Source organism: Pyrgilauda ruficollis, unplaced genomic scaffold (assembly GCF_017590135.1).
Source record: "Pyrgilauda ruficollis isolate IOZ18807 unplaced genomic scaffold, ASM1759013v1 scaffold7, whole genome shotgun sequence".
In the NCBI taxonomy this organism is placed as follows: Eukaryota; Metazoa; Chordata; class Aves; order Passeriformes; family Passeridae; genus Pyrgilauda; species Pyrgilauda ruficollis.
Window position 1 is genome coordinate 10,969,514 of NW_024528821.1, and position 17,775 is coordinate 10,987,288.

A 17,775-nucleotide genomic window follows, 5' to 3' on the forward strand; every position below is an offset into this window, starting at 1 on the left:
AGGGAAAGAGAAGAAAGAACAAAAGCAAAATTTTACTACACCACCAATACATGTGTTCATTTAATAGTTTCCAAAGTGTGCTCTGGTTTTCTCTAGGTTTCTTTAGTTTTTCTTACAGTATTGACTGTTTCTCTGCAGCCAGACACCCATTCCCTGCCATCTGTGTGTCCTTGTGCCATAAAAATCCTTGGGTCATTTTTTATATTATGGGGTTTCTTAACTTCATTGTCCTGGCCAGGTCCCAGTTTCGTACAATCCCTTCAAATATTTTTCTCTTATTTCAACCAGAAATGTCTATTACAATTACTTCCTGAAAATTGTTTTGGAGCTTTTTCCATGCCCTTTTAAAAACTGCAAAACAGCTATCACTTTTCAGCCAGAAGATGGTTGTATTTTGATGCCACATTAAACCTCTATCCTACACACCTATCAAAACCAGTGGAAAACTACCTCAAGGCAAAGCAACCTGCTTATAGTTGAGAAAACAATTTTGCATCCTATTTCCAGGGAAATTCAGAAATTTTGCTTGCAGGAGAAGCACAATGATGAAGGATGGACATAACAGTTTATTAAATGTGCTATGTATAAAATATTCCACATACAAAATAAATTATGTGCTTCAAGTGGACAGACATAAATTGGTTTGATAGCTCAAGTCTATTTAAAAGGTAATCCAGGCAAGCCATGACTGTACAGACATTGCACCTAATCTAAAAGACATTAAAGTTTCCCTGATCTCTTAGAAGCAATCATTTTAGTTAAAAACCTTATCAGGAGACCATGCTTGGAAGAAAATATAGAAACATATTTCAGTTAATAGTTCAGACCCACCTTGTTTGCTCTGGAAACCGACCCTGTACTGTAAATTCTATCTCTGCTGTACAGCACTTATAGCACATGAATAATGGATATTATAAACAAGTGCTTGAAAATGAAAATTCAGTTAACAATATTAGGGAGCTTCCATTCACAAGTGTAGTTCATGAGTGATATGAATTTTATGGTTCTTATCACCAATGAAAAAAATTTGCATATCCCATCACAGAGTTCTTAAGAGAACCTATTCTGCGTTTCTTATCTGAGGGTTTTTGTGGTAAGAAGTATTGCATTAAGTCCAGTGATTTACATTTTTTCAATAAAATTCTAAATACATATGCAGTAGCTCTTTACTGACTGGTTTCATGTTATAAATTATAAGCTTGGAGGAAAATACATTAGGACAAATATTGATTTCTAAATAGTCACTATGAGTGAGATTTTATCCTGGTATTAAATTACCACACCTCTTGCATTTTATATCTGTCTTATCTCCCAGTTACTATACTTTGTGACATGTAAGTAAATAAATAATACTGCCTTACTTCTGCTAGTTCAATTCATTCTGTTCCACATGCTAGAAACAGCAGGTACAAGTCCATGAAAGGACTCTCTGCACAGAGAGACATTTTGAGATTTGCCACTATCATAAACACTGCTTTCTGCTTGTCACACCACCAAGCATTGCAGGCTTCACTGTAGAAGCAGCAGGTGAAGTCTGTTGGAAGAGAAGCCTGTTGGAAAAGATTAGGGAAAAAAGTAACAATACTGCTTGGGGATGTAATTGAATGAACAGTCCTTGTCCATTCAACATGTAACATGTCTGCTCCACAGCTTTTCAGCAATTCTTTGGTTTAATGGATGTTCTTTGTTTTACTGGAAAATCTCAGCCTCTAGTGCCTTAACACCATGGCGATATGTGACATCTGGGTAGGAAAGAGGAGCTCAGGTTGCAGTTACAATTGGACCTCTCCATACTCCCCTACTCACTGCTTCACAGCCAGCATAGAGACTCCCCCAGAACAGCCCCACTCAAGTCAGCACGGGAATATAATCAGTGCAACCTGTGGGTAGAACCTACTGGCTGAAGAACTGAATGAGCACAGCAAAACCTGCCCCAAAACAGAGGCGGGAAAATGTTGTCATCATATTGCAGAAGTTCCATACCGTTGTCTCCTTATCACAAAAGTTTCATACCTTCTTGGTGTTTTCTCATGGGCAGCTCCTCAGAGCACTGACTCTTCCTCCCTCTCAAAGCAACCAGCTGACTCCAATTCCCATCTTAACCACCCAACCCACTCTTTTATAGCACTCTTCTTCTCACTGGTCACAGCTGTGGCCTGTTAAAGTCAGGCCTGTTCCTAATCTTTGGTAATTGGCCCAGCTGCAACTCCTTAGGGGTGAGACTACTTCCTGCACTATCTTTACTTTCTTATATTCTCTCCACCCCAGCCCCCCGGGAAAAGAGCACAAATAGAACACCTTGGATACAGCATCCTCACAAAGCTCTGTGATGGAGACCAAGTGTGTGTGTGTGTGTCAGCCCTCACTGTGCCCCCAGCCCCCTCTCTGTCCCATCCCTTCCCTACAATCCAACACCACCTTGTGCCCTGACTTGCAACCACCCTGGCTCCCACACCCTGCTGTTCACAGCTCAGCTGTGCTGCCCTTCCCAGGAAAGAGCAAGGGAAGGGATATGACAAACTGCTTCCACAGCAGCCCCCGACAGACCCAAGGATAGGCATGGATAGGGACAAGAAAGGCAAAGGACATTGAAGAGGCACACAGTGAGGAGACCAATGGCTGTATGGAGAAAGTTTCCTCCCTGATGAGGAAGGCCAGAGTGCATCAGGTAGCTGGCTCACAGGCAAGTGGAAGAAAACATGTGGATCCAAGGAGATGTCTCAGATGCCCTGGGTCATTCACCTCCAGGTCCAAGCTGGGCTGCTCAGATATGTGTGAACTCAAGCAGGTTTGTCAATTCAATCTGCTTTCTGGGAGTCAACAAAACTCAAGCTGATGTTCCAAATATTTATTAAAAAGTAACTGCTAGTGGAGAAAAAAAAAATCAATAAGTAGTCCAATGGCAGATTTATTACATTTTTAACAGGTAAAGGGAATTAATCTATTTTATGAACAAAAATGGCAATAGGAAAGTATATCGAAGGATTCTCAATTAAACATTAAAATGGAAACAGCATATGCAATACACATTTATATATAAATATATTGGTTACATTCTTCTTAAATTGATGAAACAACATTCATTAGCAACATCCAAAAATATTTCTTTGTGACAAGAGATTCATCTTTCTTCACAGCAATACTGCCTGTCCATAAGTTTCCACTACAACAATTTTAGGGCTTGGGACTAGAATAGGTATTTGAGACACCATATCAAACCCAGAGCAAGTGATTTTAAACTAGTTTATATGAGATCTCAATGAGACTTAAGGCCAGATATGTAACAGGTGGAATTGGCAGAATGTGATTAAAATTGTGGGATCTCACTGAAATCTCAAATTCGGAATAAAGTAGATTCCCATAGGGAAACTGTGACACTGCTCAGCATTCTCAGCTAAAACACACTTCCCTTTTTCTGTAAACAAGTGCTAACAAAAATAAACTCTCTGTACCCTGTTAACCATTTCCTAACATAAAAATAAGGAGCTGCTTGGGTAGTTTAATAAGTCAATATAAATCTCCATCCTATCCTAAGCGCTGCCTCTCTCAAAGTGCTAACAAACGGCACAGTGTTTCCTGTTTGAGGCTACATCCCCTGCTTTCCATGGCTCATATTGCAAACTTCAGCTCCAGCACGACTGAGCTCAAGCTTCCAACCATGGTGGCTGAATCAGCCCAGCCCTGGGCACCTCCCTGGGACACTCAGAGCCCTTCAGAACAGGTCGTGCCAGGGCAGTGCACCCTGTGCTGCCAGAGCCACCCCCAGCCTGCGGGGTCTGCGCTGCAGGGAGCTGCTCAGACCCACCCCAGCACAGCAGGTACTTTGCCTGTCCCTGCAGAAGTCTGGGCAGCAGCTGGGCTCAGACCCTGTGGCAGAAGACAAGCAGATCATTTTGCATAGTTTGGTTGAGTGGTGACTCTGTGAGTCCTGGGGAGATGCCCTATCGTGCTCCTGCTGCTCCCATTCCTGCCAGGTGTACAAGGGACTCTCACAGCTTGCCTGTTCAGGACCTCTTTGGACTTGGTTTGGTTCAAATACTTGCTGGCTGTTAACTTTGGAGCCTGAATAAGAAATAGTGCAAATACAAGCATAAATAATAAAATAATAATAAAAAACCCCCAAATGACCTCCACTGAACATTCAGTTAAAAAGACAAGAATCCATAAGATGAAACCCCAGCTTTGGGGTATTTGAGATATTTGGCAAGCTTGCACAAGATTCTTCACAATTGTCTTAAAGCAGTATATTTCACTTGGCACTAGATGCTTCAAATTATTTGCTAATGTGATTCTAACTAACACTGTTGTGGCTAATTGCAAATGACTTTGAAGACTAGTCATGGAACACAGGACATCTCCCAGGCGTGATGGGACAAACACTCCCTGCAGTTATGTGCCCTCAGTGCTTTTCTTATCCAAGTTTAACTCAAAATGATTTTGCTTGCATGGAATGGTGTGAATTCATCCAGGGTGGTTTTTCTGGAAGGCGAACAGACAACAGTTATTTCTGAGGGTCAAAATACCTTTATTTGGCCATGCTGAGGCAGATTAAGAGGCCAAAACAGAACTCAGTTTGATTCCTATTATGGGAGGCTGGCTGCAGTGCATTTTAAAACAACATTCATCTGAAGTGGCTGAGATGCTCAAGTTTGAAACTTCCTAAGTGCCAGGGCACCCTATAAATGCAGGGCCCCCCTGTTACTGCAGTGACCTTCACCACATGGCAGCAGCAGAGACACTCTGTCCTCATGGAGGCAACGCAGCACGCAAAGTTCCTTGGCCCATTTCAGAAAGAGCCTTAATTTCTCTTAATTCCTCTTTCCAAAAAAAATCAGCAGAAGGGACATTCAGCAGCAAGTTGGTTTCAGAAAGCAGTGCACAAATGGCTTACTATTTGCACTAAGGATTAGGCACACTGCCTGCTCAGGCTTTGGGGAAATCCTACGTACCTCCATCTCCAGGCGCCTACAAAGTCTGGTCTCAGTCTTTCAGGGCTCAGTGCTGGGAACTAGTCCTGCTTTGACTAGAACCAAAGAGAGAAGACTGCAGTCCTGGACCAGGGGCAGGCTGCCTGCTGTCCTCATTAGACCCCCAGGGCTTGGACCTGCCCCTCTCTCTGCTGTGCCCCTCAGCACACCAGCATCGAGGCAGGGGTGCTAACCTGAAGGTAGAGTTGCACCAGGGGAGTCTTACCTGTTGATTTTATGGGATTGTTTCAAAGCAGGATCCACATTTAAAGCCATAAAGAGATGAATTCACAATGAAGCTAAGGAAACAAAGAAGTCATATCTACAGACAGCTGCCATCACACACACACACATCCCCCTTTCATCCTCCATTAAAGAAACAGCCTTATCTTTGCCCATGTGTTTATGTCTGATGTGATACTGGCCTCCCCAGAACTTCATGACATTGTTTCCAATGATACAAATAGCACAGTCCAGTCTTAAACAGAGCTGATGCATAATTATGCTTAAGTAGCTTTCGCCTCCCCACTCTGTGAGTTAATTACAGTTCTGTATGTGAATAAAATGGGAAAAAAATCTTCACTTTTTCTCCCATCAGCAAATTCATGTTCTGTGATGGGTAAAAGGAGGGATTGTAGTAAAAACACTGTCTTCCCCTTCTGCCTTTGTCTGCAAGTGTAAATGTTACTGGAACCTAAAAGTCGCAATCTGTGTTACACAGATGGGACTCTGCTATGTTCATCTTTTTTATTGTGATGTTCATGTAGCAGTGACTTCTGAAAGATGTTAGAAATGACTGCTGGCCATGACAGGATACTGCCTAAATTAGAATCAGGCTCCAAGTATCTTCCTTCAATTAGATTATGTCATATGTCATATACTTACTCATGGCCTGGGAAGGAGAGTGCAAGGGTACTTAAAGTCTGTAGATACTCAATTAAAATGAGTGCATCAGACACACACTGGTCTGGCTTCTGCCTGCCTCACATCTAGCCAGGCTAGCTCCTAAACCTTAAGAGGAAAGAAAAAGGAAAACACACACCATGCCCATACATACACCTGCTGGCTAATACAGTTACCAATACATAATGTAAAAAGCCATGCAGTTTACATTTTGTTTAATACAGTTCAGGTTAAGTTTATGCTAGAAAAATAGAATTCAGAGGGAGGAGAGAAACGTTTGTGTGTAATAAGTGGCAATTTTGCTGTCTCTTGATGGTTGCATTTCAAGCATAACTGCATTTCTCCATGCACTCTGAATGATTCCCTTTTCGGGTATTGGCATGCTTGTGGCAAAAGCAACCAAACCGATTAATTAGGCACACAGTGAAAGATGACATATAAAAAAAAAAAAAATCAGTCATTTCCATTCTGAAAATTCTTATTCAAAGCCTTGATGTCACAGCAATAAGCTAAGCATGAAAGGTTGCAGACTCCTTCCTTGCATGAGGGTAAAACCAGCTGTGCAATGCACAGAGCACGAAAGGCTCTTGTATATTATATATAATATATAATCTGTAATCCAGAATAAATAGTACTGTCCTGACTCATAGGTGTATTTCAGCGTGGTTGTTGTTGGTTGTTATGGCTGGAGAATGCTTGCTTTTCATCCCTTCTGTCCCACCCTTGGACACATCAATGAACAGCAGCCTGGGAGTCCACAGTGTCAGCAATATCCTTTTGTATTCCTTCCGAAAATTCTGGTTAAGAAGCCCATAGATCACAGCATTGAGGCAGCTGTTAAAATAGGCCATAAAATAGCTCAGGACAAAAAGCCATTCTGGAATGTGTGGCTGCACTTTTGAAGGATTAATTGAAACAGCAAGGCCAATAAAGTTTAATGGTCCCCAGCACACAGCAAAAAGGACAAAAACCACAAACATAGTCAAGAAGTTTCGGATGTCAGCTGCCCTGAGTTTCTGCTTGCAGTCTTGTCTCACCCGGTGTTTGACTTGAATTACCAAAATCCAGATCCGTAGGTAGCAAAACGTCACGACGGAGAGCGGGACGATGAAGTGAACCACCACCACCGTGATGGTGTACGACGTGCTCACTGTCTGGGCAAAGGTGCACGAGTAAATCCGGGGGTCATACTGCAAGGAGCCAACAAAGAAGTTTGGCACAATTGCCACCACTGTGAGTATCCAGGTCAGGCAGAGATAGCAGCAGGTGTTCTTCAGGTTGAAGAGCTTATCGTACCGAAGGCTGTGACAGATGTAGCAGTAGCGGTTGATTGCGATCGCCGTGATGTTGAAAATGGACCCGATGACACTTAAGCCCATCAGGAACCCACTTATCTGGCAGTGAACATTTCCCATGGTCCATCCATTGTGGAAGATGGCACTTAAGATCAGAGGGTACGGATAAACTGCCACCACGAGGTCTGCAACGGACAAGCTGACAACAAAGATGTTGCCTACAAAAAAGAAGAGACCATGAGAGGTTAGTGTAGGTCCAGATGGATGGCTTGCAACTCAAAGCTCCTCTTTAGGCCTAAGTCTTCTGATGGGCTTCACTCTACTCTCCACTTGGAATTTGAAACCCTAGAAAATAAGACTTTGCTTTACTAGTGACAGCAATGGAAAGTGCATGATTGACCTGCATGCTTCTTCTTAGGAGCAATCTACACTAGAAGTGTTACCTTTAACTTGGCTACAGCTGGGAGTCAGGTACCTGTGGTCCTCTAAGTTGCGAAGGACAGAAGGATCTTGTTCTCCTTGTTAACCAGCCAGCTTGACTCTCTCTCTGACCATCATGGGCCAAAGGAGTATGGTAGGCAGGTTGTGTTTTCAGTGGTTTATTAATTTCACTGACAGCACTTGCACAGGAAAAGTCTCTTTTGCATGTAAGCAGGTATGCATTTACCATAATTTCTGCAATGTTCATGCTAATGATTGTGTGTTCTTCAAGCAACCATGTGCAGACAGCCTTGATGTGCTTATCTTATTTGGTGTATTTTCCTGTCTTTTAATGTTAAAGTTATCCAGTTCAATATGGAAGGTCAGTTACTTCTTCACTGTCTGGTCCTGGGCAGAGAATGTGATTAATAAGCTGCAGTCAGTCATCTCTGCAGAGTATGTGCTGCAGGTTGTTCATTTAGGCTCTACAACAGAGAGTTGAGAGTCTCAGCAAGTAAAAAATAATGTAATTCCTTATTGAATTGAAAATGTTGCATTGTGTGGGACAACACCTAACAGCTCCACACCTAACAGCTGAGGAGCAGCCTCCAATGACCCGGGTGACCAGTGACCTTCTAACAGCACTTGCTGCTCATTTCATGAGTCTGGTATATTTTTAGGGAGGCAAAAAGCCTTTCTGTTCAGTTTGCCAGTCAGCATAGAGGATTGCATTAAGAAAAGGACCCCGAGGTCTTGTGAGAACTGGTATAACTACAGGAGTAGCTATAATGTTGAAAAGGACATCTGTCAATACTCAGCATTTTGATGACCACAGAGAGTGTCATTTCAGCAGGAGCTCAACACTTCAGTTAGAGGACAGCACACTAGAAAAAGTAATTGGTTTTACTAACTCTGCAACTTGCAGGTGTATCTGCAGCAGTGGGAAGGAAAATATTACTAGACAGCAGATAAATATACACATAGAGAGAGTATATATTGAGAATAAAGTTGTATGTAACACATTTAAGGTGTGAAGACCTGTGCCCCTATGTGATACAGGCAACATCCCATCCAACTGATCACACCTACACCTCCTCTTCAAACCCTCATATCCTGTTGTCTAGTGGAGTAGATATATATTTTTAAAATTACTAAAAAGAGGTATTTTTGTGTAGTATCCCTGAAAGAACTCTCTTACATCTCCATTCAACCAGGTCACAGGCTTTAGCATTTGGAAAAAACATGCAAGGGCTGTTGGAAAGCATGGCTGCATTGCCATTGCAGTTGGGTCGTGGCTATGTTTGTGCCAACAAAAACTATCAGGACAAGTTAACAGCTCATATCAGGCTACTTCATGCTGACTGGAAAGCAGTCCAGACTGGAGAATAGCCCCCGGCAGTGTGCAGCTGAGGCAGCTGACACAGACTATCACTTAAAAATAAGTATTAGCAGAGGTCATGTGAAGTGCTAAAATCTTTTTAGAGAGAAATTTTACATACACAGGTTTACCACAGCACACAGCTTCTGCATCTGCTGAGCCTCATGGCTGCTTTCTTGCTGATTTAATAACTTACTGAGAGCCTTTTAAAATGCAGTTACTGAACCTGGTCCCCCATATAATTAATTCCATTTATGCCCATTTTCAAGGGCAGAACCAACTGCGGCCGGGCTTAGTGAGGCTGCAGGCACCCCAGAGAGGGAATGCTCTTCTGCAGCAAGACTTTTATTCACTCGATCAAAAACACGCACTTCAACAAAAGAAAATGTGCCCCCAGCACCAGAATTTCCTTTTGGAAACCTTTTCTAAAACCATTTTCAAGAGAGTGAAAAAGAGACAGAGAGGTTTTAGCAATCCAATTTAGGACATTTCCAGAGGATACTGGAGACAGACTCCACTAACAGGACCACAACTCTCCCTCTTCACCAGACCTGTCCAACTTGGATACACATTTATACACAAGCAGCTAGAAAGCAAGTATCTGCCTTTGCAGGGCATGAAAGAGACACATTCAACGTCCAGTTCTGAACCAGGCAGAGCAGAACAAAGCTGAATACTCCCTACTTAAAACACCACATCTGTAGATTTAATCCAAAGCTTAGAAAAATCATAGGGAAAAATATTAGTCTTACTTCACTGCCAGCTGCTGAAAGAAATAAGTCATTTCTGCTGGTCCTTCTTAACCAGCTTGAATATTTGAAAGGAAGTAAAAATATAAGGCAAAAAAAATCTATAGAAATAATATTCACAGAATGAACTTCGTAGTTTGGATTCAATCCAAGAGCACAGTATTGTGTGTATTATTTTGACACAACTTCATTGCAGGGAGAAAATGAGATGAGATGGATCAAGAAAAGAATCATCTCCTCCACTCAGGGAGCAAACCTGCCCTCCCCTGCTCTGTACCTTCAATGGTGCAGTCTCACCTCTCCTTCCCACCAGACCTATGGCCCAGGCAGGGTGCTGGGTGCCTGGAAATACAGCCAGAAGGGTTCACTCAGTACTGTTTCACAGAAACAAGCCCATCTCCCAGTTTATGTGGGAATGCACTCAACTTCATCCTTTTCTTCCGGTGAGATGAAGGGGCAAGTCAGACCCATAAAACAGCCATTTGCAGGTCACTCCTGGAAATCAGTGCATTTTTAATGGCTGAGTACTGAAAAGAGGGGGCACATTGCATGCCACCAAAGCAGAACATGCCCTTCAAAGTATGGGAACTGGCTATTGGCTAATTATTAAAATAGGAGTAATCCGAGTTAAACATTGCTTTAGCCTTGCAGTCCCTGGTTTGCTGTGAGACCACCGTGTGCTGAGCCCTGCACCAACAGCTTGTGTCCTTCCCTCTGCAGGATGAGATTGGATCCTCCTTCCCAAAGACACTGCAGAATGGGAAGCCATCTAATATATGGCTTTTAGAAAAGGTAAAGAGCAGTTTCCTGCTAATGATCTTCATTACTGCTTTTTTTTTTTTACATTTTCCCACTATAAAACAAAGGAGTCTGGCCCATAAATAATACTAGTAGGGCTTTATCTCCAATTTAAATTTATATGCTTCTGCAACAATATTTTCAGATGTACCTTTTTTCTCTTTGTTGGCATGTGACTATATTTCCTTATTAGCTTTCACATTTTCCATCCCTTTTTTAATTTCTACTTATTATAAACTTGCTCATGTGCCACTGTGCTCCATCCCCCAGTTACAGAGTTATACATGAATGAGGCAGGAATGGGGGAGAAAGGCAAGTGTAACACTGGTAATACAGATTTCTCCACATTTTCAGAGAAATTACAAATTCTTTTACATTGCAGAAGTCCCCCACAAAGCTACAGATTATAGAGGTACAACTCACTGTTCACAGTGTAATCCACAATTGTTTAGGGAAAAAAAAAACAACTCCAAGCAACCCGAAGCCCAGCTGAAGAGCAGATTATAGGCATGTGCAAGTGATGCAAAAGGGAATTTATCCCAAAACATCTCATCCCCTAGCACTTTTTTGAATTCCCCCTCTGCTTCCATAAACCTATTTCTGCCCACTCCAGCAGTCTGCTCCTGTACTCCAGCAGTTCCCTGGCCCTACCTCTCATTCTGCCTGGATTATCCAACAACACAGGTTATCTGAGGACATATTGTCAAGGCTGGTTCTAGGAAATGTGGAAATACCTCAATGAATTCTGCAAATCAATAAACCACATACGTAAAAGTCTTTACTGGCAGACTGCCCCAACAGCACCTGACTTTCATCCAAACAGGTATCGTTCTATGGAGATTAACTGAGCATCACTGTACAAACACCAAGGTCACTGGCACTGCCTGCCTCAAGAGGCTGTTGGAAATCCCCTGGTGTCCAAGCTCCTGTTGCACAGATCCAGCCTCTCCCTGTTTTTCCCACACAGCAGCTGTGGGCTGTCCTCAGGGCTGTGGTTTACATACCCTGAACTGAGAACCGGAGTTAAAAAGTGAGGGTGGGAGAAGGAGATAAAATAGTTTTCTGAAAGTTGTCACTTTTTGTACATCTCAAAATGTTGAAACACCCAAACCTCTTGCTTCTTTGTTATTCATATGAAGTTATTTTACATTCCTTGCTGAAGTATTACAGAACCACAAAACTGTTTCCTTCAGGTGAACAAGATAGAGATGCTCAATGCAACCTGAAGTTAGCACTGTTACCTATACACCCAATGTCAAAACTGAATTGTCCTTAGCAACAGGATTTGCACCAAAGCAGAAACAGAGTTGTGTGGATCAACTTCTGCTCACCTGGAACAGTCTCCCTCTAAGTGAGCCTGCTGTCCAGGCTGCTGCTTCCTCCCCACTCTGTTCAGGGATTCGAGTTGCTCCCAAACAGACAGTGCCCAGCACAGCATTTTGAGGCAAACAAAACCACACACAACAGCTTCAAAGGCAGCAAGTGAGAAGCTGACCCATGAGCACAATGGATGAGTGCCATGGGGCTCACTGCATGACTAGTCACCTTGCTGTTCCAGCCTCTTCCCAGCAGTGAGATCAGACCCTGGTATCTGTCCAGCTTCTACCAGATTAACTGACAGCTGTAGAAAAGCAGGTCTAAAAACCTGTATTGATAAAAATGTGCAAAGATACACAACAACAGAATTACAGAATCGCAGAATCAACTAGGTTGGAAAAGACCTTTAAGATCATCTAGTCCAGCCTATGACCTAACACCTCCTCCAGGGCTGGTGACTCCACCATCTCTCTGGGCAGATGATTCCAGCACGCAATCACTCTTTCAGTGAAGAATTTCTTTCTCACATTTAACCTAAACTTCCCTTGATGTAGCTTAAGGCTGTGTCTTCTCATTCTGCCAGTTGCTGCCTAGAGAAAGAGACAACCTCCACCTGACTAGAGCCACCTTTGAGGGAGCTGAGAGATAAGGTCACCCCTGAGTTTCCTTTTCTCCAGGTTGAGCACCCCCAGCTCCCTCAGTGGTTCCTCACATGGTTCGTGTTCCCAGCCCCTCTCCAGCCTCATTGCCTCCTCTGGATGCACTTGAGTGTCCCAAGGTCCTTCCCAAACTGAGGGGCCAGAGCTGGGCACAGCACTCGAGGTGTGCCCTCACCAGTGCTGAGAACAGGGGCGGGATGACCTCGTGCTCCTGCTGGCCACACTGTCTGATCCAGGCCAGGAGCCATTGGCCTTCTTGGCCATGAGGGCACACTGCTGGCTCATGTTCAGTCGGTTGTCCAGCACATCCCTTTTCACCTGGGCATTGTCCAGCCATTCTGTTCCCAGCCTGTAGCACTGCAGGGGATTATTGTGGCCAAAGTGCAGGACTTGGCACTTGGACTTATTAAACTTCATGTTGTTGGACCTGGCCCATCCATCCTATTCAGGTCCCATTGCAGAGCCCTCCTACCCTCCAGCAGATTGACACATGCTCCCAGCTTGGCGTCACCTGCAAATTTACTGATGGTGGACTCAATCCCCTCGTCCAGATCATCAATGAAGATATTAAAGAAAATGCTGAAAGTTTATTGATGCAACTGGTATGTTTGCAGTGACTTCTTACTACTATAATTATACTATAAACCACAGCTTATAATAAAGAGAATCTTAAACTTTATGTTTGTTCATTCAGGCTTTATGAAAAAATCAACAGACTCAGGTCTTCCAGATAAATGGGATTTAAGACACGTCAGCCTCAGAGACATATATATAACGAGGTTCAGTAAACAATTTAACAGGCCATGACTGTAAAGCAAGCCTCTGATGACCACTTACCATAATCTAATACTCTCTGTTTAACCTTCCAAAGCTTATGCTCACTGCAAAACAGAAACAAAATGTACTATTTGCTTCAAGCAAAAAAATAAAGTCATAAAAAGCTTTATTCAGCATGCAACAAGACTCTTTATTAGCTGTGATAGCCTCTTTTTCCTGTTTGTTTTTACCTGCCACTTGCTGTGTGATTGCTTGTATGTCACTAACCTCCTGCAAACTAAGCAGCAGTTCATAGAAAACGCTTTCAGATCAATTTTCTTATTTTTAAGGCATAAAGACACCATTGAGCATGTGCAATCATACTGATCACGTACTGCTGTAATTAAGTGGATGACCATGCTGTGGTGTTGGGGGATGCTGAGCCTGCAGCCCTCACTCTGACAAGCATTTCTTACGTCACAAACTCTAAAGGGTCATTCCTGGGTAGACAATATTTACCCATCCAAGTGCATTAAGAATGATCCCTCTGTAGGGGAGTGTGACCCATTGCACTGATCCTTACAAGCTCCTGGCTTCCACACCACACACAATGACAGAGGAGGAATCCCAGACTCTTGTCATGTCTTTCCACCATTCTGATAAGCACTGATACATTCATGTACACACATGACAGCCCAGTGTATACTTACCCATTCTGACAACTGAAAGTGTTTGACAGAGGAGCACAAGTGAAAATCAGCAAAATTCTCACTGAGATCCAGGCCAAAAAAAAAAAAAAAAAGATTTTGTTGTTCAATTCATGAATCTGTAAATTTAATTGAGGATTTTATTTGTGTATTTAAGGAGTATGTTCAAAGAGAGGAATAAACAAAAAGAAATAAAAAGGCATTCAATTAATTATCTGTTATCATTACTCCATTAGCATTCAGACAGGGATAAAGTGTGGTTTCCCGCAGTTAAACAGACAGTGCAGTTGGACTGTCAGCTGCTCTCAAATCTTGACTGTGCTGCATAAAATGATACACAGGGTAATAACAAAAAGGGCAGGAGGTATTGCCAACCCACAGCATTCTTAGGCTATAAGATTAGACAATGTGGAAATATCCAATTTAAGGACATTATGAAAGTCCTAAAAAATGCATGAAACTCCAGAATAATTTAACTCCTGAAAACAGTCCTTTGAGATCTCTCAGCACAACCACAAAGCCAGAAAACAGGAGTATGCTATGGACTACCAAGTATTATCTGGTTTGCTGGCATCATTCCCTATGGGAAATCTGTGGGCACTTAGAGCTGCTCCCTGCCTTGTGCCAGCCCTGCAGATGCACAGAGCAAGGCCAAGGCAGTCCACAAAGCAAACTCTCCTCCTTCTCCTCCTCCTCTGCCTTGCTGTGACCAGGCACTTTCGCATAGCTGTGGCATCACTGACTCCATGAGCCCTCTCATCAGTTCATCACTTCAGCTGTGAAAGCTGCCCTTCCCTCTGGACCTCTGAGAAAGGCTTGTGGGAGGAGGAGAAAAACCTAAGAGTATTTACTGGAGAAGAAAGGACCAGCCCTGTAGGGCTTCAATTTCATTTGTTATGCACCATATATTATCCTGGCTGATGGCTAAAGAATTGCTTACATTGCCAGGTGAAGGACTGGGTTTACCGGATTTTAGACTTTTAAATCATGACATTCTAATTGTCTTGCTGCCAAAACCATACTCGAGCCATGCCTTCAGCCACTCTAACTGAATGCAGAAAAGGGCAATAGTTGGCAGTGTTCACACCCCAGAGATTCATAACTTTCATTTGGCTGAGATCACCCAGATTCACAGCCTTAGCTGAGCTCAGAAGTCTGTGGAAATGAGCTAGAAATTAGAGAACAGCCCTGTTAGCATGATTTCATATCTTTCCTTATATCACTTACCATTATACTGGAAGCAATGTAAAGGAGAGGATTTTCTCTTGCTGTTACACAAATGGTAGCTGGAAATTCACTCTCAAATGAATAAAAATTATTTAATTATGTCTTCTTCTGAACACTTAAAAAGTGGTCACCCATCTTTTGGTACCAACGCAGAGCAACTTCCCCATCTTCAGAATTTCAAATACTTTATAAAGAAAAAGAAGTTTTTACACTGTCCTAGGGAAACAGTATTTGTCAAGTTCCCAAATGTTATTACCCATTAATTCTAACACATCCTGCTCACCTTAGGCACTCCTTCCTGAAAAGGTGATCTGAATATAGTATAAAGAAAGGAAAAATGATATAAAGTTGACATTTTACCTACCTTCAACATTTTTCAAGTTTCTAAAATACCATTTAATGTTCGTTTAAGTGCCTTTTAATGATTTCTTCCTGTGTTTTCCTGGAAGTTCTGACCCTTCGCATTAGGGAAAACCACAGTGCTGTAATTCTTATGGATTTGTATACTTAGCTCTTGCTAGTGGGATGTTTTTCCTGAACGCAATTATGGCAACTGAATCTGCTAGTAATGGAGGAGGACTAAGTGGTGGTCTTGATCCAGCTCCTAATAAATACAAAAGAAATGCTAAAAAGTGCCCTTTCTGCTTATGAGCCCCAGATTTCTGTCATTTCACTGTTATATCCACCAAACTCATCACCTGCAGTAACACTGTGAGAGAGTGACCCAATCCACACAAAATCTTGATTCCTTCTCATATCAATTCCAAATGCTTGGACTAAAGATGGGCCTGGAAATATTGCCTGCCTTCACAGCACATCCCAGCAAGGCTGATGGAGAGCAAGTGTCAGGTCAAGAGGGCCTTGAGGCCACCCCTCAACTTGCACAGAGTGAGAGGGAGCCTCAGCACCTCTGCCAGTGCCAGGTGATCTGCAGGGCCCAGGCTGCCACAAGGACAGCATGGCTGGTGGCTACCTATTCCCTCAGGCAGCTTCTTGTGGGACACAGATGTCTTTGGGAAGAGTCTACACAAAACTCCACACAGCCAGAGATCAGTCCAGGTACCCAAAGTAACACCAGACACCCTGGATACCAGTGTCACCCCCTGAATTCCAGCTGTTTACGCTCCTGAAATCCCTGCTGAGTGGCACTATGTTAGGCAAAGCAGCTGCTTCATCCACATCCAGGCTGTGTAGGAAGCACAGGCCAATGCCCTTATGTTCACCCTCCCACGCTGGCCACGTGGGCTCAGGGATGCGCTCTACCAGCCCACATTAACTCCAGACCCATTATTTAACACCTGGTTTGTAAAGTGCTCTCAAAGAGGAAAGACCCTGTATAAATATAAATATGAATTATTGCCAGCATCCACTGAAATGACAAACCAACATCCATCCTCTCCCAGTCCTAGCAGCTGTACCACCACCATTTGCCATCTGTTACTATTCGAGAAAAAAAATCTGTCAACTCAGGCTTAATAGACTTAAAAATGCTCTTTTGCTATTGGTGTTGGTCAAAGTGTGCTCCCGGAAAGGAGCTGTGTGCAAGCAACCAATTCCTGGGCAGCTGTCAGGCAGAGCATACAGTCAGATATGAACACACAGCTCATTTTAGTGTTAAAAATATTGTCTGACTGCCCTGGAGAGCCCTGCTGAACCACCACAGCTAGCCTGGGAGCTGCTCCTGCTCCTCCTTGTGCCTCACCAGCACAGTCTGTTGACTAAACCTTAGTGCCAGCCCCAGTCACTACAACCACGGACATCCACTGCAAAGGACCAGATGCCACAATTAACAACTTGTCTTGACCTCCCAGCCTTAACATACCAGGGATGAGCCTCTCTCCAGTCCCAGCTCTTCCTGCTTAGCTGGTGAGAATGGGAGATGGGTTTTTTTCCCCTACAATTCTTTTGAATTGCATATGGAAATGATGAAGCTACTAAAGAAACAGTCACCACACAAAAATGTTTCCATTGATGAAGGCCACTTAGTGTTTAACTCATTCAGAACCAATTCTAGGTTGCCCAAATGAAGGCTTGGGTGTTAGGGCAGCAGCAGGGTGATAATCACCTGTGCTTCTGCACAGCATTTGCCACTAGACTGAGGAAAAAGAAACATAATTTGGATCCAAATTATCTCCAAGGTGATAGCCTAGTTGTAGGCTACAGCACAGTCCTGGTACACCTTACAGGGAGTGCTGTGCCCCAGTTGATTTGCTTTTCTTCGGAACACCTTAACATATTTTTTCAAACAAAAAAACCCCGCCATGGGCTAGATGCAGATCATAGAATTCCTTAGAGCCCACATTTTTTTCTCCTGTGGCCTCACTCTGAACCTGGCATGAAGCAGGTACAGCCACAGTATGCAGAAGCTGTGGAGATGAGGTTGGAAGAGAAATGATGCCATGAGGGACAGGAAAGCAGCATGACTAAGGGCAATGAAATGAGACACCTGAAGTACTGCTCACCCAGCTTTCACAATCCGCTAGGAAGGGGAGTAATACTCCTTACAAAATGGACAGGCAAAGAAAGAGCCCCAAGATGTCATGGCTTCATCAAGACTATGTGAACTGTGAGAGACATAGTGCATGCAAGTAGGAGAAAA

At 43.1% G+C, this 17,775-nt stretch overlaps 1 protein-coding gene across 3 annotated transcripts in view; it reads right to left on the reverse strand.

Moving 5' to 3' along the window:
- Positions 1 to 2,884: 2,884 nt before the first annotated feature.
- Positions 2,885 to 17,775, reverse strand: part of GPR50 (G protein-coupled receptor 50) — a 44,945-nt gene continuing 30,054 nt past the window's right edge. For 2 of the 3 annotated variants that reach the window (XM_041485093.1, XM_041485092.1), the window contains one exon: positions 2,885 to 7,383. In XM_041485093.1, the coding sequence (XP_041341027.1) occupies positions 6,515 to 7,383 (869 nt within the window). In that variant the 3' untranslated portion in view covers positions 2,885 to 6,514. Of the gene's footprint in view, positions 7,384 to 13,952; positions 14,025 to 17,775 lie in introns of those variants that run through there. The other variant, XM_041485094.1, reaches the window with a different exon arrangement.